Here is a 25,712-nt window from a genome sequence, read left to right on the forward strand (position 1 = left end):
AAATAAAATAAATACATCAATAGAGTAATAAATCCATACAAACATATACATATATACAGGTGCTGTGGGGAGGCGAAGGAGGTAAGCCTCAGTTACCTCATCGGTAACATGGGGATTAAGACTGTAAGCCCCACGTGGGGCAACCTGATCACCTTGTATCCCCCCCAGCGCTTAGAACAGTGCTTCACACATAGTAAGCACTTAACAAATACCAACATTATTATTATTATTATTATTATTATTATTATTATTATTATTATTATTATTGTTATTATTCTCCAAGCCTCAGTTACCTCATCTGCAACATGGGGACTGTAAGCCCCACGTGGATCAACCTGATCACCTTGTATCTCCCCCCAGTGCTTAGAACAATGCTTAGCACATAGTAAGCGCTTAACAAATGCCATCATTATTATTATTTTTATTGAGGACATCCCACAAGGCTCTATTCTGGACCCCCTACTCTTCAGCATGGTATAGTAGATAGAGCCCAGACCTGGGAGACAGAAGGTCATGGGTTCTAATCTCCGCTCTGCCACTTGTCTGCTGTGTGACCTTGTGCAAGTCACTTCACTTCTCTGGGCCTCAGTTCCCTCATCTGTAAAATGGGGATTGAGACTGTGAACCCAAGTGGGATGGGGACCGTATCCAACTCATTCATTCATTCATTCAATTGTATTTATTGAGCGCATACTGTGTGCAGAGCCCTGTACTAAGCGCTTGGGAAGCAGCGTGGCTCAGTGAAAAGAGCACGGGCTTTGGAGTCAGAAGTCATGGGTTCGAATCCCGACTCCACCACATGACGGCTGTGTGACCTTGGGCAAATCGCTTAACTTCTCTGAGCCTCAGTTACCTCATCTGTAAAATGGGGATTGATTGTGAGCCCCACGTGGGCAACTTGATCACCTTGTATTCCCCCCCAGCGCTTAGAACAGTGCTCTGCACATAGTAAGTGCTTAACAAATACCGTTATTATTATTATTATTATTACAAGTTGGCAACATATAGAGACAGACCCTACTCAACAACGGGTTCACAGTCTGTACTAAGCGCAGGGGTGGATATAAATACCATAATATATTACTATATACAATATATGATTAGATATTATAATGGTCATATTATCATATATAATTATATTCAATAAGCATTATATATACTTATATATTATAATAGTTATATTATTGTACATTATTCTATAATAGATGTATTATTGTATATGATTATATGTGACAATAATATGACAATTATAAATATATAAATATAATATATACAATTATAAAACCAAGGAACCAAGGAACCCTAACCTCTGCATTCTCACTCACCCAGACTATTGTTTCTACTTATCCCAGACATCCCTGGAGTCAGTCTCCTTTCGCTCCAGGTATCCTGAAGCCTCTTTAGATAGAGGGGAGAGGGCAAAACTAAATCATCTTCCCAATTTCCTTTGGCTTTTTCTATCTCGTCGGATGATTCAACTCCCTATTCCCCCCTGTTTTTTCTGGAGGAGGCACCTTCCAGACTCACTGGGCTGATGAGACACCCCATCTGCTAGAGAAGCAGAGTGGCTCAATAGAAAGAGCCCGGGCTTTGGAGTCAGAGGTCATGGGTTCAAACCCCGGCTCTGCCAATTGTCAGCTGTGGGACTTTGGGCAAGTCACTTCACTTCTCTGTGCCTCAGTTCCCTCATCTGTAAAATGGGGATAAAGATTGTGAGCCCCCCGTGGGACAGCCTCATCACCTTGTAACTTCCCCAGCGCTTATAAGTGTTGTGCACATAGTAAGTGCTTAACATACATGTTTACTCTTGTACATATTTACTATTCTATTTATTTTGTTAATGATGTGCATTTAGCTTTAATTCTATTTGTTCTGATGACTTGACACCTGTCCGACTTGACACCTCTCCCCCTCGTCCCCCTCTCCATCCCCCCCATCTTACCCCCTTCCCTTCCCCACAGCGCCTGTATATATGTTTGTACATATTTATTACTCTACTTATTTATTTATTTTACTTGTACATATCTATTCTATTTATTTTATTTTGTTACTATGTTTGGTTTTGTTCTCTGTCTCCCCCTTTTAGACTGTGAGCCCACTGTTGGGTAGGGACTGTCTCTATAGGTTGCCAACTTGTACTTCCCAAGCGCTTAGTACAGTGTTCTGCACACAGTAAGCGCTCAATAAATACGATTGATGATGATGATGATGATGATGATGATGATGATGTCCGCATGTTTTGTTTTGTTGTCTGTCTCCCCCTTCTAGACTGTGAGCCCGCTGTTGGGTAGAGATCGTCTCAATACGTTGCCGACTTGTACTTCCCAAGCACTTAGTACAGTGCTCTGCACACGGTAAGTGCTCAATAGATGCGATTGAATGAATGAATGAATGAATGAACAAATGCCATCATTATCATTATTAACAGTGCCCGACACACAGTAAGCACTTAACGAATACCATCATCACTATTATCATAAGCCTCCCCTCCACCTCCCACCCCTTCTATTTCCAACTGAGGCACACTGAGGCGGTTCAGAGATGCAGGTGGCCGCGCGGTCAAGGGGATGGCAGGTCGTCGGCCATCTCTGGCACTAGTCCAGCCTAGGGTGGCTACTCCTCCTTCGGGCCTTCTGGGAGCCAAGGAGGGCCAATCCCTTAATGAGTCCCGTTTGCGCTTGGGTGCACGGGGAGGCTGCCGGGGGGCCACCAGCCGCAGACCCTCCCGGCTATTATCTGTGGGGTCGGCGGCCACGCCAGGAGGCCATCCGGCATCTTCCCCGGGGGGCGGGGAACCGGGGGTCTCGGCCGCGACCTTGGGTCATACAGAGCGAATCAAGCGAAAAAACTGGGGGAAATTAGCCTGACAGCGGGCAGAGGGTCTGAGGACTTTATCCAAAAGCATCGGGGCCCGGTGGGGGCTGGAGGGCAAGGAGGGGTTGAGGGGTGGGATGATGATTTATTCATTGTCCATTCCCCCTGTTGCAGGACATGGGGCCGACAGAGCTCCTCGGGTGAGGCCTATCATCCGGAGTCGCTGACCGTTTGCTTCCAGCTTCCCATTGGGACCTGGCTTTATCTAGAAATCCACGGGGTCAGATCTGGACGGATGGACGGGTGGGAGGGCCGGCCTGGGTCTGCCCAGTTCAAGGCCTAGGGATTCCAGTTCTTTCTGAGTGGCAGATGATGAGATGTGTTTGGGGGGCCAGGAGGGAGGGAGAGGGAACCCCGGGCAGTTTTAATGTCCATCCAAGAAAAGGTGGTGTAAAAATGCGAAGAGCCACCACTCCATCAAAAGGCTTGGCTGGGGTTGGGGGTGGTCCCAGACATTTCCCAGAGAAACAGCAAAGTGGATAGACTGTGAGCCCACTGTTGGGTAGGGACCGTTTCTATATGTTGCCATCTTATACTTCCCAAGCGCTTAGTACAGTGCTCTGCAAACAGTAAGTGCTCAATAAATACGATTGATTGATTGATTGATTGGATAGGGCACGGGGGTATAAGAGCCAGAAGGACTTGGGTTCTAATCCCGGCTCCACCACTTGTCTGCTGTGTGACCTTGAGCAAGTCACTTCATTTCTCTGGGCCTCCATTTCCTCATTGGTAAAATGGGGATTAAAACTGTGAGCCCTAAATAGGGCAAGGACTGTGTCCAACCTGATAACCTTGTATCTACAACAGTGCTTGGCACGTAGTAATTGCTTAACAAATACCATTATTATTATTATTGTTAGTGAGTCTTCACCCAACTTAATGAAACTTACAACAGTTTCAGAAACCACTATTGTGCTCCAGGCTGCCTGGACATGGCCAGAGTCAGTCAGTCAAACGTATTTATTGAGCACTTACTGTGTGCAGAGCACTGTACTAGTGCTTGGGGGAGAACAATGTAACAATCTACCAGACATTGACCATTGCCCCGTGGTTGCCCGGGGCCTCCCTGGCTATCCCTGGCTCCCAGTCACGTCCAGTAAGTGACCTCTGATGGGGGAAGCTCAGACCTCAGAGCGAAAAGGGAAGGCTGGAGGGCCGAGCATCAGGCTGTGTGCCTTGGGAAGAGGCCAATCAATCAGTCGGGATATGGTTTTTCCCTTTCCTGAGATGAGACTGGTCTGACCAGAGGCGGGGATTGTCCGGCCGTGTTTCAGCTGACCCGGCGCAGCGGGGGACGCCGCGTCGGATGTGACCTTCTTGGAGAAGATACACAAGAACTCGGCGGGGGGCAGGGAGGGATGGAGGGAGGGGGCTGGAAGGCTCACAAGGAAACAAGGGAGCCAATATGAGAAGCAGTTTGGCTTCGTGGAAAGAGCCTGGACTTGGAAGTTAGAGGAGGTGGGTTCTAATCCCGTCTACGCCACTTGTCTGCTGTGTGGCCTGGGGCAAGCCACTTCACTTCTCTGGGCCTCAGTTACCTCATCTGGAAAATAGGACTTAAAACCGTGAGCCCCACATGGGACAGTCTGATTACCCTGTATCTACTCCAGTGCTTTAAAAGTGCATAACATATAGTAAGCACTTAACAAATGCCACAATAATAATAACTATTATTGTTATTTATGTTGGCTCTGGGCTTGGCTGATCGCCTGGCTCTCTGTCAACCATGCTCTCTGGGGAGCCCTAGGCCTAGGATTGTGAGCCAGACACCACTGGCATCGGGCCTTATCATTCATTCCCCCATTGAGCACATACTGCGCACAAAGCACTCTACAAAGAGCTATCGGATTCCCCCATCTGCCCTCCTCGAATACCCTGCCTTCAGCTCTCTCTCCACCAACTCCCCTGACCGTGGCCTTCCCTTCCTCCAAAGCCTGCTGAAAAGCCAGTTCCTCCAGGAAGCCTCCCCTGACTAACGTCCACTGCTCCGGCCAGGACACCACAACAGCCCCCTTTAGCCCTGAGATGTCATTTCAGCAAGTGGACCTTTTTATTTCCTTCTTTGTTCATTGATTCCTTCGCCCAAACACTTGTTGCTGAACCAATTGCATCTGTACCTTCCCTCGGCTCCCGCTGTTTGGATGCTTGTGCTGGCCTCCCAGCCTTCTGCCTTTTCTCACTCCAGTCCTTACTTCACTCTTCTGTCCAGATCATTTTTCTACAAAAACGCTCAGGACACATCACCCAGCTCCTGAAAATACTTCAGTGGTTGCCCATCCACCTCCATATCAAACAAAAACTCCTCGCCATTGGCTTTCAATAATAATAACAATCATAATAATGGCATTTATTAAGCGCTTACTATGTGCAAAGCACTGTTCTAAGTGCTCGGGAGGTTACAAGGTGATCAGGTGGTCCCACGGGGGGGCTAACAGTCTTAATCCCCATTTTGCAGCTGAGGTAACGGAGGCACAGCGAAGTTAAGTGATTTGCCCAAAGTCACCCAGCTGACAGTTGGCGGAGCCGGGATTTGAACCCATGACCTCTGACTCCAAAGCCCGTGGTCTTTCCACTGAGCCACGCTGCTTATGGACTTTAAAGCAGTCCATTACCTTGCCCCTCCTATCAATCAATCAATCGTATTTATTGAGCGCTTACTGTGTGCAGAGCACTGTACTAAGCCCATGGGAAGTACAAGTGGGCAACATATAGAGACAGTCCCTACCCAACAGTGGGCTCACAGTCTAAAAGGGGGAGACGGAGAACAAAACCAAACATACTAACAAAATAAAATAAATAGAATAGATATGTACAAGTAAAATAAATAAATAGTAGAGTAATAAATATGTACAAACATATATACATATATCCAGGTGCTGTGGGGAAGGGAAGGAGGTAAGATGGGGGGGATGGAGAGGGGGACAAGGGGGAGAGGAAGGAAGGGGCTCAGTCTGGGAAGGCCTCCTGGAGGAGGTGAGCTCTCAGTAGGGCCTTGAAGGGAGGAAGAGAGCTAGCTACCTCACCTCGCTTCTCTCCTTCCACAACCCAGCCGGACCACTTTGCTCCTCTACTTCTAACCTTCTCACTGGGCCTCCATCTCTCCTGTCTCGCTGCCGATCCCTAGCCCACGTCTTGCCTCTGGCCTGGAATCCCCTCCCTCCTCAAATCCATCAATTACTCTCACCGCTTCACAGCCTTATTGAAGGCCCATCTCCTCCGAGAGGCCTTCCCAGACTAAGCCCCCCTTTACCCATCTCCCACTCCCTTCTGCATCCTTCTGACTTGCTCCCTTTGCTCTTCCCCCGTCTCAACCCCATAGTACTTACGTGCATATCTGTAATTTTATTTATTTGTATTAATGTCTGACTCCCCCTTTCTAAACTGTAAGCTTGACGTGGGCAGGGAATGTCACTGTTTATTGTTGTATTGTACTTTCCCAAGCACTTAATACAGTGTTCTGCACACAGTAAACACTCAATAAATATGATTGAATGAGTGAATGAATGAATATCTTCCGGTCTCCCCTATTAGACTGTAAGCTCCCCGAGCTTTCCTATATGACCCAATGTGTCCAGCACAGCACTCTGCTCACAACAGGCACTCGGGAACAGTGCTCTGCATAAAGGAGGTGTCCAATACAGTGCTCTGCACATAGGAGGCTCCCAGAAGAGTACGCTGCATATAGGAAGTAGCCAGAACAGTGCTCTGCATTTAGGAGGTGCTCAGTAAAAATTCCTGACTGAATGAATGAATGAATCAATAACAACATCTGTACTCTGAGAATCGGAAGGCCTACACTGAGCATGCTTCAGAGGTTGATCCAAGCCCTTATCCTACCCCAGCGTGGCTTAGTGGAAAGAGCCCGGGCTTGGGAGTCGGAGGTCATGGGCTCTAATCCCAGCTCTGCTGCTTGTCAGCTGTGTGACCTTGGGCAAGTCACTTCACTTCTCTGAGCCTCAGTTACCTCATCTGTAAAATGGGGATGAAGACTGTGAGTCCTACGTGGGACAACCTGATTACCTTGTATCTATCCCAGCGCTTAGAACAGTGTTTGGCACATAGTAAGCGCCTGACAAATACCAACATTATTATTATTACCAACTAGGTTACATTGTTCTCTCCCAAGTGCATAGTACAGTGCTCAGCACACAGTACGTGCTCAGTGATGATTGACTGGTCGACATCCACATTATTAGTTCCAGAATCCTAGGGCTCACACAGACCACCAACTGAGCATAGTTCAGATATCTGTGGGGTCTACAGTGGCCAGACACTGAGCTTGTTTCCAGCACCTACAGTACAAGTTCCAAAGTAATGATAATAATAACAATAATAATGACATTTATTAAGTGCTTACTATGTGCAAAGCACTGTTCTAAGCTCTGGGAAGGTTACAAGGTGATCAGGTTGTCCCACGGGGGGCTCACAGTCTTAATCCCCATTTTCCAGGTGAGGTAACTGAGGCCCAGAGAAGTTAAGTGACTTGTCCAAAGTCACACAGCTGACAACTGGCGGAGCCGGGATTTGAACCCCTGACCTCTGACTCCAAAGCCCGGGCTCTTTCCGCTGAGCCACGCTGCTTCCCCATAATTAACATGGACTGAGCATCATCATCATCAATCGTATTTATTGAGCGCTTACTATGTGCAGAGCACTGTACTAAGCGCTTAGGAAGTACAAATTGGCAACATACAGAGACAGTCCCTACCCAACAGTGGGCTCACAGTCTAAAAGGGGGAGACAGAGAACAAAACCAAACATACTAACAAAATAAGCCTGCTTAAGGAGAGCACTGTACTAAGCGCTTGGGAAGTACAAATTGGCAACATATAGAGACAGTCCCTACCCAACAGTGGGCTCACAGTCTAAAAGGGGGAGACAGAGAACAAAACCAAACATACTAACAAAATAAGCCTGCTTAAGGAGAGTGAGCATGAGCAGCAGAGTCAGGGCGAGGCAGAATGACCGGGGTGACCAGAACAGTCCCATTCCCGGGTAACTGTTTACTTTCTTAAACTTGGGACTGTCCCAATTTCACCTGGATGTCTGGTCGGTCTATTTATAAGCAGAGCAGCTCACGACTCAGAGAACAACTTAAAAAAGCAGCGCGGCCCAGAGGAAAGAGCACAGGTCTGGGGGCCAGAGGACCTGGATTCTAATTCAGCTCTGCCAATTGCTGGCTGTGTGACCTTGGGCAAGTCTCTTCGCTTCTCTGCTCTGCACACAGGAAGCGCTCAATCAATACGATTGATTGATTCTCTGTACCTCAGTTTCTTCAACTAGGAATCGGTGGTTAAATCCTACTCCCTCCTACTTAGACTGTGAGCCCCATGTGGGACAGGGACTGTGTCCAACCTGATAGACCGATATCTACCCCAGCGCTTAGAACGGTGCTTGACACTTACTAATAATAATAATGGCATTTATTAAGCGCTTACTATGTGCAAAGCACTGTTCTAAGCGCTGGGGAGGTTACAATGGGATCAGGTTGTCCCACGTGAGGCTCACAGTCTTAATCCCCATTTTACAGATGAGGTAGTTTAGGCTCAGAGAAGTTAAGTGACTTGCCCAAGGTCACACAGCAGACGTGGTGGAGTCGGGATTCGAACCCATGACCTCTGACTCCAAAGCCCGGACTCTTTCCACTGAGCCATGCTGCTTCCGTAAAACAAATAAACAAGCACAACTTCCCTTTTCAAAATCGTTTTTTTCTATCTCATGGCTTCAGATCTGTCTTATTTTTTTCCCGGTTCTTCTCCATATTCCTTTGCTCCTTCCTGTTCTTGGAACCAGCATGGCTTTAGCAGCCATGCATCATCAGTCTAATTGTGCTTAAAAGAAGCAGCGTAGCATAGTGGGCAGAGCATGGGCCTGGGCGCCAAAAGCACCTTGGTTCTAAATCCTGCCTCTGCCACTTGTCAGCTGTGTGACCTTGGGCAAGTCACTTCTTTTCTCTGTACCTCAGTTACCTCACCTGTAAAATGGGGATGAAGACTGTGAGCCCCACGTGGGACACGGACTGTGTCCAAACCGATTAGCCTGTAATAATAATAATAATAATGGCATTTATTAAGCGCTTACTATGTACAAAGCACTGTTCTAAGCGCTGGGGGGGTTACAAGGTGATCAGGTTGCCCCACGTGGAGCTCACAGTCTTAATCCCCATTTTACAGATGAGGTAACTGAGGCACAGAGAAGTGAAGTGACTTGCCCAAAGTCACACAGCTGACAATTGGTATAGCGGGATTCGAACCCATGACCTCTGACTCCAAAGCCCGTGCTCTTTCCACTGAGCTACAATGTATCCACCCCAGTGGTTAGAACAGTGCCTGGCACATAGTAAGTGCTTAACAAATACCACAATTATTACACTTGCACTGGTATAGTCATTTAAAGACACTCAACCATCCCAGAAATACCTCTTCCAGCCCGGAAACGGCTGACAAATGTCCCGTGCGTTTCTCAGGTTCCACAAAGGAACATGATAATAAGAATAATAACAGTATCTGTTAAGTGCTTATTATGTGCCAGGCACTGTTCTAAGCGCTGGGACAGGTACAAGATAATTGGATTGGGCCCAGTCTCTGTCCCACACGGGGCTCACGGTCTTAATCCCCATTTTACAGATGAGGGAACTGAGGCATAGAGAAGTTATGTGGACACTATGTGCAAAGCACTGTGCGGACTAGTGTGGACGCTAGTTATGTGAAGTTAGAGAAGCAGAGTGGCTCAGTGGAAAAGAGCCCGGGCTTTGGAGTCAGAGGTCAATTTGTCAGCTGTGTGAATTTGGGCAAGTCACTTCACTTCTCTGTGCCTCAGTTACCTCATCTGTAAAATGGGGATGAAGACTGTGAGCCCCACGTGGGACACCTGATCACCTTGTAACCTCCCCAGCGCTTAGAACAGGGCTTTGCACATAGTAAGCGCTTAATAAATGCCATTATTATTATTATTATGTGACTTATCCAAGGTCACAGAGCAGGTAATGACATCTTATATGAAACGTTCTGTGAAAACCCACAGCACTTAGGGGGGTCTTCCGCAGGGACCACCAAGCTGCCGCATCCCCCTCCCGGTTCCTGTAAACACGGGGGGTCACTTCTGAACCACGGCACTCGGCGGAGGGAGACTGGACACTGAACCCCGGCTATAAAGGGGTCCGGTGACGTATCCATAGTGGACAGAGGACAGACCGACCAGAGAATCACTGATTCCAAACCGGACCGTTGGTCATCCAGCGCTTGGCATGTAGAAAGTGCTCAACAAATACCATAATTATCATCCTAATTTGTACCCACCCTCTCTTTTTATGTCTAAACTGATATTTAGATCGATGGCATGATTCTGTCTGCCTGTCCCTGCTCTTTGCGGGCGGGGACTGACTCTTTTACCCATCTTAGCCGATTGTATTTATTGAGCGTTTGCTGTGTGCAGAGCACTGTACTAAGCACTTGGGAGAGACACATTCCCTGCCTAGAAAGAGTACTCACTCAAGCAATTAGTGCAGGGCTCTGACCCTGGGTGTGGGCGGGGAGGGCGCTCAATAAATGCCATCAGTGGATAGATGGGACAATTACTTCACGAGGAGAGTCGTCTGTCACCCAAATCCCGGATGGCAGGCCCTGCTTCCTGCAGGTCCCAGCTCTCCCGGGAGGACACGGACTTTTGTCGGGTACGTCCTGAGGGTTTTTTATGGATCGCGACAACTCACAGGGAGTAAAAGTCCGGTTCTAAATCTTGATACGTGGCTCCCTCCGTGGTGTTGGGGGACGCCCAGGGTCACACCCCCGGCCTCCAGGAGGGTCAAGGCCCAGGCACAACTGTGGTCACCCTCAGGAGGCCATACCCGGGGTGGTGGCGGGGCGGGAATAAATGGGCTTTTTCTCCTCCCGCTGAGGGTGGGGGTCCGGGGTGCGGGTGGGGGGCGGGAGTGGAATGAGATGCAAACTTTCCATTTCAAGCGCCATTGTTCCCCTCTAATCTGGCCACCATCCGAGCAGTGATCTCGGTGTTAGAGGCGAGATGAATGTGGAAATGTAGAATGGATGTTTCTTTTTTGTGGCTTTGAGGTGACTGTTGTCTGGGCCTGGTTTTTAGGCCTGATCCAGGGTTCGGGGGGCGGGCGGGCGGGCGGGCCGGGGGGAGGACGAGGAATGAGTGTGGCCGGCTCAGAGGGAGGGTCTCTCTCCTCTACAGCTGCGGTTCAGAGGATTAGGTGGCTTCATCCACAAGGCAACATTGCACAAGTACCCTTTGAACAAAAGTCATGGATCCTATTAATGATATGGTAATCTTTAATCATGCCCCGCCCGCCTCCCCCCCACCCCGGTGATTATACGGACACAGGAAGAATAAGTCATGGGGATTCCAGCCGACGACAACACAGGGCTATTGTCTCCCCCGAGCTTGACCAGGGTTAACTTTTATCAGTATCTTTAATGCCACCTTTCCCCTCTCGGCCTCCCCGGGGAAGGGAAGAAAGGGAGAGAAAACGCCTTGCTCCCAGTGCGTTCCCACACACACACACAGAAACACACATATACACATGTGTGCACACCCACACCCACACTCACACACTGAGCAGCGTGGTCTCTGGGAGCCGTGGCCTTCGGCGGCGACAGGGACCACACAAAAGGCGTTGTGTAGGCGCGGGGGAGATGTATCAATCGTCTGACAAAAGAGGTTTCCCCACATGGATTTGTAGATGGGACATCTAGGTGGCGGCCTGATTACAATAATAATAATGATGATGGCATTTGTTAAGCGCTTACTATGTGCAGAGCACTATTCTAAGCTCTGGGGGGGAAACAAAGTGATCAGGTTGTCCCACGTGGGGCTCACAGTCTTAATCCCCATTTTACAGATGAGGGAACTGAGGCGCAGAGAAGTTAAGTGACTTGCCCCAGCTCACACAGCAGACATGCGGGGGAGCTGGAATTCGAACCCATGACCTCTGACTCCAAAGCCCGTGCTCTTTCCACTGAGCCACGCTGCTTCTCCGCCCTTCTCGGACATGCTGCTTGATAGGGCGGATCAGGTCCGTGACGGGTGTCCGACTGGCCAAGGGTCAGCGCTGACCCATTCTCTGCCCGGGGGGGCCCATGCCGGGATGCTGGGATCGGAAGCCTCTGGGTGGATTTGCCCGTACTTTCTGCGGAGCTTCCTACTTCTCCAGATCTCATCTCACATCCTTCTGGGAATCCCCGGCCTGGGGTGGTCCGGGTGGTCTGGGGATCGGGCTCTAGCCTCAGTCTGCCCCTGGCCTGCTGTGACACCTCAGGAGAGTCAGTTGACCTCTCTGGGCTCAGTTCCCTCCAGCTGTAAGATGGGGAGAATAGAGAATAATAGCAACAGTGCTGTGGACAGGCATCCGTGGGCACCTTTAGGGAGAGGGGAAGCGGGGCATTGTGTCAGCTGCCTCTCTGTCCTGGGTTTTCACATCTAGAAGATTTTAGCTGTTTCTGGGACTCATGTTTCTGCCATAATCATCGTCCTCATCACCATCACCGGGGTATTTTCGAAGCGCTTACTATGTGCCAGGCACTGTACTAAGTGCTGGGGTAGACATAAGAGAAGCAGCATGGCTAGAGAGGCAGCGTGGCTCAGTGGAAAGAGCCCGGGCTTTGGAGTCAGAGGTCATGGGTTCAAATCCCGGCTCCACCAATTGTCAGCTGTGTGACTTTGGGCGAGTCACTTCACTTCTCTGTGCCTCAGTTCCCTCATCTGGAAAATGGGGATTAAGACTGTGAGCCCCCTGTGGGACAACCCGATCGCCTGGGCTCTAGCCATTATGTGGACAGGTGTCAGGTCATCAGAATAAATAAAAATAAAGCTAGGTGCACATTATTAACAAAATTAATAGAATAGTAAATATGTACAGCTTACTGCCTTTTCTTAATTCATATATGTATATATGTTTGCACATATTTATTACTCTATTTATTTATTTATTTATTTTACTTGTACATATCTATTCTATTTATTTTATTTTGTTAGTATGTTTGGTTTTGTTCTCTGTCTCCCCCTTTTAGACTGTGAGCCCACTGTTGGGTAGGGACTGTCTCTAGATGTTGCCAACTTGTACTTCCCAAGCGCTTAGTACAGTGCTCTGCACACAGTAAGCGCTCAATAAATATGATTGATTGATCGATTAATTGTAACCTCCCCAGCGCTTAGAACAGTGCTTTGCACATAGTAAGCGCTTAATAAATGCCATCATTATTATAAGAGAATCAGGTTGGACAAAGTCTATGTCCCACTTGGGGCTCCCGGTCTTAGTCCCCATTTTATGGATGAGGTAACTGAGGCACAGAGCAGCGAAGTGACTTGCCCAGGGTCACGCAGCAGACGCGTGGCAGAGTCGGGGTTAGAAACCAGGTCCTTTTGACTGCTTGGCCTTTCCCTCTTCTAGACTGTGAGCCCGCTGTTGGGTAGGGACCGTCTCTATGTGTTGCCGACTTGTACTTCCCAAGCGTTTAGTACAGTGGTCTGCACACAGTAAGCGCTCAATAAATACGATTGATTGATTGATTGATTGCTGTACACAGGAGGCAACATGGCTTCTTTAAATTCAGGGCAGCTGCATAGGCTCGGTCTAATAATCTGGGCAAGGGATGAAATCCCTTCTGCCGGGATTCCCTGGCTCCGGCCTTCCCAACTCACATTCGTCACGACAACCAGCCAGCGGACAACGGTTTCTGAGCGCCTTCAGTTGGCAGACCACTGGCCTGAGCACTTGGGAGAGTGGCCCAGAAGCAAAGGACACAGCCTCTGCCCTTAAGGGGCTACCACTCTAATGGGGGAGCATTCCTGATTCCTCCAGCTCAACAGATCACTCCCCCGTCTAGACTGGGAGCCCACTGTTGGGTAGGGACCGTCTCTATATGTTGCCAACTTGGACTTCCCAAGCGCTTAGTACAGTGCTCTGCACACAGTAAGCGCTCAATAAATACGATTGAGTGAATGAATCATCATCATCATCCTCATCAATCGTATTTATTGAGCGCTTACTGTGTGCAGAGCACTGTACTAAGCGCTTGGGAAGTACAAATTGGCAACACATAGAGACAGTCCCTACCCAACAGTGGGCTCACAGTCTAAAAGGGGGAGACAGAGAACAAAACCAAACATACTAACAAAATAAATAGAATAGATATGTACAAGTAAAATAAACAAATAAATAAATAAATAGAGTAATAAATATGTACAAACATATATACATATATACAGGTGCTGTGGGGAAGGGAAGGAGGTAAGATGGGGGGGATGGAGAGGGGGACGAGGGGGAGAGTGTTTACTGAGCATTTACTATGTGCAGAGCCCTGTACTAAGTGCTTGGGAGAGCACGCTATAACAGAGTTTTAGTAGACACGTTTCCTGTGAGCTTACAATGAGTTTACAGTCTACAGAGGGGACGCCCTCCCTCCCTCCAATCATTCATTCAATCGTATTTATTGAGCGCTTACTGTGTGCAGAGCACTGTACTAAGCGCTTGGAGAGTACAATTCGGCAATAAATAAAGACAATCGCTACCCAACAAAGGGCTCACGGTCTAGAAGGGGGAAGACAGACAACAAAACAAAGCAAAGCAAGTAGACAGGCATCAATATAAATAAATAGAATTATAGATATATACACATCATTCATAAAATCAACAGAATACTAAATAAGTACATGTATACACAAGTGCTGTGGGGAGGGGAGGGGGGGTAGAGCAGAGGGAGGGAAATCTCAATTCTTCCTTCAGCCCACCCTGTCTCCCAACCGAACACACAAATGCCGATTACTATAAAATCAGGAAGAAACTTTGGCTCACAAATCACGACCGTCCTCCCCACTTCGATAAGCCATGGGTCAGCCTCGCTAGTCAACGCCCAGGAAAGGACCCTGGGTCTCCCAGTAGCATCAAAACTCTGAGCAACTAGATGCTGGTTGCCTTTCATTCAATTGCATTTAATAATTATGGTATTTGTTAAGCGCTTACTATGTGCCAGGTAATAATAATAATAATAATAGCATTTGTTAATGCCATTATTAACAATAATAATTACGCTCAATAAATACGATTGATTGATTGATTGTTAAGCGCTTACTATGTGCCAAGTAATAATAATAATAATAATAATGGCATTTGTTAATGCCATTATTAACAATAATAATTACGCTCAATAAATACGATTGATTGATTGATTGATTGTTAAGCGCTTACTATGTGCAAAGCACTGTTCTAAGTGCTGGGGGGATACAAGGTGATCAGGTTGTCCCACGTGGGGCTCACAGTCTTCATCCCCATTTCACAGAGGAGGTAACTGGAGGCTCAGAGAAGTTAAGTGACATGCCCAAGGTCACACAGCCGACAACTGGGGGAGCCGGGATTAGAACCCATGACCTCTGACTCCTAAGCCCGTGTTCTTTCCACTGAGCCACGCTGCTTCTCTACTGTTCTAAGCACCGGATTGAGCATTTACTGTGTGCAGAGCACTGAACTAAGTGCTTGGGAGAGGACAATAGAACAATAGAACGGTCACATTCCCTGCCCTCAATAAGCTTGCAGTCTAGAAGACGAGCTTACATCCAACCTTCTGATAAGGATGGATCATTCGACACCGCTAGCTCTCCCCCAGTGACCCACTCTCTCTTCTCCAGCCCTGACTCTCTCCCATTGACCCAGCATGGAACATCAACCACCTCTGCCTCTCCCCTCTCCATCCTCGTTTCTTCTCCAGTAATCCAGCATGGACCATTCAACACTTCTAACTCCTAACTCTCCATCCCTGACGTTCCCCCAGTGACCCAGCAGGGATCATCCGATCCCCGATTCTCCCCTCTCCATCCCTGACTCTCTCGCATTGACCCAGCATGGAACATCGACCACCTCTGCTTCTCCCCTCTCCATCCTCGTCTCTCCTCCAGTAATCCAGCATGGACCATTCAACACTTCTAACTCCTAACTCTCCATCCCTGATATTCCCTCAGTGACCCAGCAGGATCATCCGATCCCCGATTCTCCCCTCTCCATCCCTGACTCTTCCCCAGTAACCCAGCATAGGCCATCCAACACCTCTGACTCTCCTCCAGTGACCCAAAATGGACCATCCAACACCCCTGGACTCTCCCCTCTCCGATCTTAACTCTCCCCCGTGACCCGGCAAGGATCTATCCGAGCACCTCTAGACCCTGCTAATATTTCTAGCTACACAAATTCACTCTTCTTGACTGACCTAGATATTTTCCAGTTCGTCTGAGATTAACGTTGTCCCCTAGAGCCTACCTTCTACCTTTATTTTTATATATAACGTACTTTATGTATAAATATGCATATGTACGTATATAAAGATATGTGTCTGTCTCTTTCTTTATATACAGACCCTCCCTGAAATATGTTCTTTTTCTTCCTGCATTAAAGAAGTGGATTAAAACAACCCTTCCCCGTCTCTCATAAATATTTATTAGGGTGACTGAACACGAAATTTCTCCTTCAGCTCATTATTCCCCTCCCATCCTCCCTGGGACCCACCACCACAACGCTTTTCTCCTCTCCATCATTTTTATTTGGGAGGGGGGCCAAGAAAGGCCCCCTCAAAGGCCTCAAAGGCCACAAGGGAAACACTCATCTTCCCTTCTAAAGGAGGACCTGCCGTTCCTCCCCACCCCACCACCCCCGCTCCCCAAGTAATAAGAGGTGCAGGAAGGGAGGTACTGGGTCTGGGGGGGCACCAGGAATATTATTATTATTATTATTATTACCAGTGCTCCAGTGAGGCCAGGAACTGGGGGTAGCGCACATTCCCATCTTTGTCCAGGGGAAGTCGGTCCAGAAATGGCTCGAAGTCCCGGTCAGCAATCTTTTCGCCCATTCTGCAACAACCCGTCCCCCCCCACCCCCAAGCAAGTTCACTTTTTGGCCAGTCAAGCCTCCCATCTCCGGGCCTCTAATAGCCGCGTCTCCAATAGCCTTACCCCTGGCATATGGCAACCATTAACTCTTTGTCCCACGCCAGCTCAAGAGCCACACGTGAATATCAGAGGTTAAGCAGGGTTTGGCTGGCTTGAGCTGGCTCAAAGAAAGAAACCCCCCCAAAAAACCCTCTCCCCCTGCTTCGCCGGGGTCCCGGGATCGGATCCCCCCGCCCCGGAGAGCTGGCTGGGATTGTCTCTTCTGAAACGTTATTCATTACACTAAAACACTGGCGTTGTTTAAACAAGTTAACTCTGAAAGGCCTTTCAGCCTACTGCTTAGCATGAAAGAAAATGGAGGGGGAAAAGGTGGTGGTGGCCCAACGGCTTTCTGAGCGCTCGGGCACCGCGTTGCGCAATGGCTCTAAAGCCATTTTGCATACAAATATTGAAAAAGTGGCAGTGTTTATTCAACAGGCAGAAAGAGTTTCCATCTCCCCAGGACAATCCAAACATAATCCCCGGACACCGGCATAAATAAGACTGACGTCGGCAATAATAAGGAACAAGGCGTTCATTCAGCCTCTTGAGAAAGACCCAGCTGACTTTGGGATGGGGAGGGGCGGGGAGAGTCCCTCAACTTTATGCGATGGCTTTTCTGGGGGTCCCTTGGCTCTGCCCACCGCCGTCGAGAAGGGCGACCGGCCTTCTTGGCGGAGCTTGAGGGGGACGGCCTGGGGTCTGGGCCGAGCCCCACGGGTCTGCTGGATTTTGGGTTCCTTTTTCCGAGGGAGAGAGGGAAAGCCCTCTCCATGCCATCTGGGTCCAGGTGTTACTCCCTTCCCCTCTGCCAACGTGCCACATGTGCCAGCTCCCACGTCGTCACCAGGGCCCATAGCGCAGTCACCCTGGCGTCCCTGCCTCCCTCTGACCCCTCCGCTCCCTCCTTCCCTCAACGTCCCCTCGCTCACACTCCTCTCCATCTCTCCCCAGCGCACCTCCAGACCCTCATCCTTAGACTCTTGAGCTGACAGCTTTCTCTCTCTCCCAGTTATTATTATAATATATTATAATATAATAGTAGTATATAGTAACACATTAGTAATAATAGTAATATATATTACTAATTATAATATAGTAATTATATATCTATTTATTTTATTTTGTTAGTGTGTTTGGTTTTGTTCTCTGTCTTCCCTTTTCAGACTGTGAGCCCACTGTTGGGTAGGGACTGTCTCTATATGTTGCCAATTTGTACTTCCCAAGCGCTTAGTACAGTGCTCTGCACATAGTAAGCGCTCAATAAATACGATTGATGATGATGATGATGATGATGATATAGTAATATAGTATATTAGTATAGTGCTATAGTACTATAGTAATATATAATAATAATAATAATAGTAGTGGCATTTGTTAAGTGATTACTATGTGCCAGGCATTGCATTAAGTGCTGGGTTAGATGCAAGATAATCAGGTTGGACGTAATCCATGCCCCACATGGGGCTCACCGTTTTCACCCCCATTTTACAGATGAGGTAACTGAGGCACAGAGAAGTGAAATGACCTGCCCGAGGTCACAAAGCAGACAAGTGGAGGAGTACGGATTGGAACCATGACCTTCTGATTCCCCAGTCCATGCTCTATCCACTAGGCCATGCTGCTTCTCTTATTAATTCCTGGATGGCTTTGAAACACATCCCCCCCACCCACCCCGCAGGTCCCTAGGCATAGGGGGGACAGCTGGGACCACCCCCTAATTAAGGAGCAATTCCTGTTACTTCCCTGAGGGCCTGGAAATCTTGGCTAATTGAAACATCCCATTCCCTGTAGCGGGCTGGAAGCAAGGCAAGGGAATGCCATCAATTTCCTGCTCTTCCTTGGAAGGAAATCAAAAGCCAGGGTTTGGGGCTGAGGCTTCATTCATTCATTCATTCATTCATTCATTCAGTCGTATTTATTGAGCGCTTACTGTGTGCAGAGCACTGTACTAAGCGCTTGGGAAGTCCAAGTTGGCAACATATAGAGACGGTCCCTACCCAACAGCGGGCTCACAGTCTAGAATGGGGAGACAGACAGCAAAACAAAACATATTAACAAAATGAATAGAATAAATATGTACAAGTAAAATAAATAAATAGCGTAATAAATACGCACAAACATATATACATATATACAGGTGCTGTGGAGAGCGGAAGGAGGTAAGGCGGGGGGGATGGGGAGGGAGAGAAGGGGGAGAAGAAGGAGGCTTCCCAGAGAGCCACTGCTGGCACCCCCAGTCAGTGGTTCCCCCCATTAGATTGTAAACTCCAAGGAGGGCAGGGATCAGGAGATTTACTTAGACATTCGCAAGTGCCCTGCGTGTATCAGATGCCCAGTCCAATGCATTCATTCATTCAATCGTATTTATTGAGCGCTTACTGTGTGCAGAGCACTGGACTAAGCGTTTGGGAAGTACAAGTTGGCAACATCTAGAGACGGTCGGTCCCTACCCAACAGTGGGCTCACAGTCTAGAAGGGGGAGACAGAGAACAAAATAAAACATATTAACAAAATAAAACAAATAGAATAAATATGGACAAATAAAATAGAGTAATAAATATGTACAAACATATATACATATATACAGGTGCTGTGGGGAGGGGAAGGAGGTAAGGCGGGGGGGATGGGGAGGGGGAGGAGTACAATCTACATACAGTGAGGGCCCAGTCCTGTATGCAGCAGTCAATCTATCATAGTTATGAAGCATTTACTGTGTGCAGAGCACTGTACTAAGCGCTTGGGAGAGTACAATCTCCTCCAAGAGGCCTTCCCAGACTGTCTCATTTTTCCTCCTCTCCACTCCCTTCTGCGTCACTCTGACTCACTACCTTCGCTCCCCCTACCCCAGACCCACAGCACTTAATAATAATAATAATAATGGCACTTATTAAGCGCTTACTATGTGCAAAGCACTGTTCTAAGCACTGGAGGGGGGAAACAAGGACATCAGGTTGTCCTATGGGGGGGCTCACAGTCTTCATCCCCATTTTACAGATGAGGTCACTGAGGCCCAGAGAAGTGAAGTGACTTGCCCAAAGTCACACAGCTGGCAAGTGGCAGAGCAGGGATTTGAACCCATGACCTCTGACTCCAAAGCCCGGGCTCTTTCCACTGAGCCATGCTGCTTCTCTAATAATAATAATAATAATGATGGTATTTAAGAGCTTAATATGTGCCAAGCACTGTTCTAAGCGCTGGGGTAGATATTTAGACTGTGAGCCCACTGTTGGGTAGGGACCGTCTCTATATGTTGCCAACTTGTACTTCCCAAGCGCTTAGTACAGTGCTCTGCACACAGTAAGCGCTCAATAAATACGATTGATGATGATGATAAGGTAATCAGGTTGTTCCATGCGTATACATCTCTAATTTCATTTATTGTACTGATGTCAGTTTAGTTGTATTGATGTCTGCCTCCCGTCCTCTAAACCGTGAGCTCGTGGCGGGCAGGGGGATTGTCACTGTTTATTGTGGTATTGTACTTTCCCAAGCGCTTAGTACAGTGTTCTGCACACAGCGCTCAATAAATATGATTGAATGAATGAATGAATGAGTACAATCCAACAATAAACAGATGCATTCCCTGCCCGCAGTGAGCTTGCAGTCTAGAGGGGCAGTTGTACGCTCCGCATGCAGCAGACGCTCAGTCCAGCACTCTACATGCAGGGGGCTGGGTCTAACCAGGTTACCTGCTATCTACCCCAACTCTTAGTACCATACAATTATTATATTATAATATATATATATTATATTAATTATATATTATTATTGTATTATTATAAATAATACAATTATTATTTTTTTGTATTTTTTTGTACGGTATTTGGTAAACGCTTACCCCAGCACTTAGAACAGTGATCCAGCACTTAGAACAGTGCTTCCAGTGCTTAAAACAGTGCTCTGCACATAGTATAAGCACTTAATAAATGCCATCATTATTATTATTATTTTTATGTGCCAGGCACTGTACTAAGAGCTGGGATGGATACAAGCAAATCGGGTTGGAAACAGTCCTTGTCCCACGTGGGATTCCCAGTCTCAATCCCCATTTTACAGATGAGGTAACTGAGTCACAGAGAAGTAAAGTGACTTGCCCAGTGTCACGCAGCAGACAAGCGGCAAAGAAGAGAAGCAGCTGCTTAGTACAGTCTCACTTCACCCCCACTCCAGTGCTCAGTAAAGAAGCAGCGTGGCTCAGGGGAAAGAGCCCGGGCTTGGGAGCCAGAGGTCGTGGGTTCTAGTCCCGGTTCCACCACGTGTCAGCTGTGTGACTTTGGGCAAGTCACTTCACTTCTCTGGGCCCCAGTTACCTCATCTGTAAAATGGGGATTAAAACTGTGAGCCCCACGTGGGACAACCTCATCACCTTGTATCCCCCCCCAGCGCTTAGAACAGTGCTTCGTACATAGTAAGCGCTTAACAAACACCATCATCATTATTATTATTATTATTAAATGGCAGAGCCTGGATTAGAACTCATAACCTTATGAATCCCAGGCCCGTGCTCTATCCACTAGGTCATGCTGCTTCTCCAATCATTATTATTATTATTATCATTACTACTACTACTACTAATAATGATGGCATTTATTAAGCGCTTACTATGTGCAAAGCACTGTTCTAAGCGCTGGGGAGGTTACAAGGTGATCAGGCTGTCCCACAAGGGGCTCACAGTCTTAATCCCCATTTTCCAGATGAGGGAACTGAGGCCCAGAGAAGTGAAGTGACTTGGCCAAAGTCACACAACAGACAAGTGAGAGAGCCAGAATTAGAACCCATAATAATGATGGCATTTATTAAGCGCTTACTATGTGCAAAGCACTGTTCTAAGTACCGGGGAGGTTACAAGGCGATCAGGTTGTCCCCACGGGGGGCTCCCAGTCTTAATCCCCATTTTCCAGATGAGGGAACTGAGGCCCAGAGAAGTGAAGTGGCTTGCCCAAAGTCACACAGCTGACAAGCGGCGGAGCCAGGATGTGAACCCACGACCTCTGACTCCAAAGCCCGGGCTCTTTCCACTGAGCCATGCTGTACTATTATTGATTGGGTGGGTGTATAGATCTACCTTTTCATTCATTCATTCATTCATTCATTCATTCAATCGTATTTATTGAGCGCTTACTGTGTGCAGAGCACTGGACTAAGCGCTTGGGAAGTCCAAGTTGGCAACATCTAGAGACGGTCCCTACCCAACAGCGGGCTCACAGTCTAGAAGGGGGAGACAGACAACAAAACAAAAATTGTGGACAGGTGCCAAGTCGTCAGAATAAATAGAAATAAAGCTAGATAATAATAATAATAATAATAATAATAACTATAATGATGGCATTTATTAAGCGCTTACTATGTGCAAAGCACTGTTCTAAGTGCTGGGGAGGTTACAAAGTGATCCGGTTGTCCCACGGTGGGGCTCACAGTCTTAATCCCCATTTGACAGATGAGGGAACTGAGGCCCAGGGAAGTTAAGTGGCTTGCCCAAAGTCACACAGCTGACAATTGGCAGAGATGGCATTTGAACCCATGACATCATTAACAAAAGAAATGGAATAGTAAATATGTCCAAGTAAAATAAATCGAGTAATAAATCTGTACAAAGATATATACAGGTGTGCTGGGGAGGGGAAGGAGGTAGGGCGGGTGGATGGGGAGGAGGGGGAGGAAAGAGATCAAACAAATGAACAAAATAAAATAAATATGTACAAAGAAAATAAATAGAGTAATTAATCCGTACAAACATATATACAGGTGCTGTGGGGAGGGGAAGGAGGTAAGGCGGAGGAGGTCTGTATCCGTTGCTGTAGTGTACTCTCCCAAGAGGTTAGTACAGTGCTCAGCACACAAGACCTGTGTGTGTGTGTGTGTGTGTGTGTGTGAATATGTGGAGGGGGAAGAGGTGCAAAGGAGAGCATTTGTAACGTAATGGGGTAAGGGGAGGAAAGGGTGAGGAAAGGATGAGGATTTCTGAGAATATTTGCTCTTTTTAGTTTAGCAGATTCCTCGTAGGTCCCAGGCCCGGCTAAGCCGAGCGCGCCCCGCCGCCTTGTGGCCGGGACGTGTCCCTCGAGCAGTATTCATTCATTCAACCAGATTTATTAATAATAATAATAATAATAATAATGATGGCATTGATTAAGCGCTTACTATGTGCAAAGCACTGCTCTAAGGGCTGGGGAGGTGACAAGGTGACCAGTTTTGTTTTGTTGTCAAAACAAAGTCAGCAACATATAGAGACAGTCTCTACCCAGCAGCGGGCTCAGTCTAGAAGGGGGAGACAGACAACAAAACAAAACTGGTCACCTTGTAACCTTCCAAGTGCTTAGTACAGTGCTCTGCACACAGTAAGCGCTCAATGAGAAGCAGTGTGGCTCAGTGGAAAGAGCCCGGGCTTTGGAGTCAGAGGTCATGGGTTCAAATCCCAACTCTGCCGATCGTCAGCTGTGGGACTTTGGGCAAGCCACTTCACTTCTCTGGGCCTCAGTTCCCTCATCTGTAAAATGGGGATTAAGACTGGGAGCCCCCCGTGGGACAACCTGATCACCTTGTAACCTCCCCAGCGCTTAGAACAGTGCTTTGCACATAGTAAGCTCTTAATCAATCAATCAATCAATCAATCATATTTAATGAGTGCTTACTGTGTGCAGAGCACTGTACTAAGTGCTTGGGAAGTCCAAGTTGGCAACATATAGAGACGGTCCCTACCCAACAGTGGGCTCACAGTCTAGAAGGCGGAGAACAAATACCATCGTCATTATTATTATTATTATAAGCGGCAGAGCTGGGATTAGAACCCACATCCTTTTAGACTGTGAACCCACTGGTGGGTAGGGACTGTCTCTATATGTTGCCAACTTGGTCCTCCCAAGCGCTTAGTCCAGTGCTCTGCACACAGTAAGCACTCAATAAATACGATTGATGATGATGATGATGATCCTCTGACCACGAAGCCCGTGCTCTCGCCACTGGGCCATAGTTTCCTTATCTGTAAAATGGGAACTCAAAACTTATTCTCCTTCCTACTCAGACTGTGAATTCCGTGTGGGGCAGGTGTGTCCTACCTGGTGATCTGGGACCTCCGCCAGGGCTTAGTCCAGTGCTTAGAACAGTGTTTGCACATAGTAAGCGCTTAATAAATGCCATTATTATTATTATTATTATTATTATTATTATTACAACGGCTGGCACTTAAAAAATATCACTTCCAGGAACGGGGAGGGAGAGGGGAAGCCAAGCCAGCCCCCCCCAGACTGCTAACCCACCACGGGGAGGGAAATAAAGCCCCCTGACCTGCTTTCAAGGACAGCACGGAAGGTCTGGGGGCTGACCACGTTCTCTTCCTGCTTGTCCATCTTTCTGAAATAAACAAAAATAAAACAGGTTGGTGTTTACCCTGCCATTGGCCGGCTGGGTGACTTCAGGCCCATCACCTATCCCCATTTGACAGATGAGGAAACTGAAGCCCAATCAATCAATCAATCAGTCAATCAAGTGGGGCAGGGATTGTGTCCAATCTGATTAAATTGAATCTACCCCAGTGGTTGGAACATAGTAGGCATTTAATCAATCAATCAATCAATCAATCAATCAATTGTATTTATTGAGCGCTTACTGTGTGCAGAGCACTGGACTAAGCGCTTGGGAAGTCCAAGTTGGCAACGTCTAGAGACGGTCCCTACCCAACAGTGGGCTCACAATCTTAAAGGGGGAGACGGAGAACAAAACCAAACATACTAACAGAATAAAATCAATAGAATAGATATGAACAAGTAAAATAAATAAATATTTATAAATTCATTTATACATAAATAATTTATATTTATAAATTAATAATTATAAATTTATAATTTATAAATAATTTATTTATGAATTTATTTTTAATTTATAAATAAATAAATAAGTAATAAATCTGTACAAGCATATATACATCTATACATGTGCTGTGGGGAAGGGAAGGAGGTAAGATGGGGGGATGGAGAGGGGGACGAGGGGGAGAGGAAGGAAGGGGCTCAGTCTGGGAAGGCCTCCTGGAGGAGGTGAGCTCTCAGTAAAGCCCAGAGTAGAAAGAGCCTGGGGCTGAAAGTCAGGAGGCCAGGCTCTAATCTCGGCTCTGCCCCTGGCCTACTGTGTACCTCCTTCCCTTCCCCACAGCACCTGTATATATGTATATATGTTTGTACAGATTCCTCTATTTATTTATTTATTTTACTTGTACATATCTGTTCTATTTAATTTATTTTGTTAGTATGTTGGGTTTTGTTCTCTGTCTCCACCTTTTAGACTGTGAGCCCACTGTTGGGTAGGGACTGTCTCTAAATGTTGCCAACTTGGACTTCCCAAGCGCCTAGTACAGTGCTCTGCACACAGTAAGCGCTCAATAAATGCGATTGATTGATTGATTGATTGACCCAGGGCAAGTCAATTAACGCCTCCGAGCCTCTATTTCCTCGTCTGTAAAATGGAGAGAATAATCCCTGCCTCTTCGAATAAGCAGCGGGGCTCAGTGGAATGAACCCGGGCTTTAGAGTCAGAGGTCACGGGTTCAAATCCCAGCTCCGCCACGTGTCAGCTGTGTGACTTTGGGCAAGTCACTTCACTTCTCTGTGCCTCCGTTCCCTCATCTGTAAAACAGGGATGAAGACTGTGAGCCCCACGTGGGACAACCTGATCACCTTGTAACCTCCCCAGCGCTTAGAACAGTGCTTTGCACATTGTAAGCGCTTAATAAATGCCATCATTATTATTATTAACAGTGCTTTGCACATAGTAAGCACTTAATAAATGCCATCATTATTATTATCATTAACCGTGCTTTGCACATAGTAAGCACCTAATAAATGCCATCATTATTATTATTATTAACTGTGCTTTGCACATAGTAAGTGCTTAATAAATGCCATCATTAT

General features: G+C 47.2%; 1 protein-coding gene across 1 annotated transcript in view; it reads right to left on the reverse strand.

Moving 5' to 3' along the window:
• LOC119935730 (EF-hand calcium-binding domain-containing protein 6-like) overlaps positions 1-25,712 on the reverse strand; it is an 87,268-nt gene that overhangs the window by 13,742 nt on the left and 47,814 nt on the right. The window contains 2 exon segments of the mRNA XM_038755185.1: positions 16,621-16,731; positions 24,097-24,162. Of these exon segments, the coding sequence (XP_038611113.1) occupies positions 16,621-16,731; positions 24,097-24,162 (177 nt within the window).

The sequence above is a fragment of the Tachyglossus aculeatus genome, chromosome 12 (assembly GCF_015852505.1).
Source record: "Tachyglossus aculeatus isolate mTacAcu1 chromosome 12, mTacAcu1.pri, whole genome shotgun sequence".
In the NCBI taxonomy this organism is placed as follows: domain Eukaryota; kingdom Metazoa; phylum Chordata; class Mammalia; order Monotremata; family Tachyglossidae; genus Tachyglossus; species Tachyglossus aculeatus.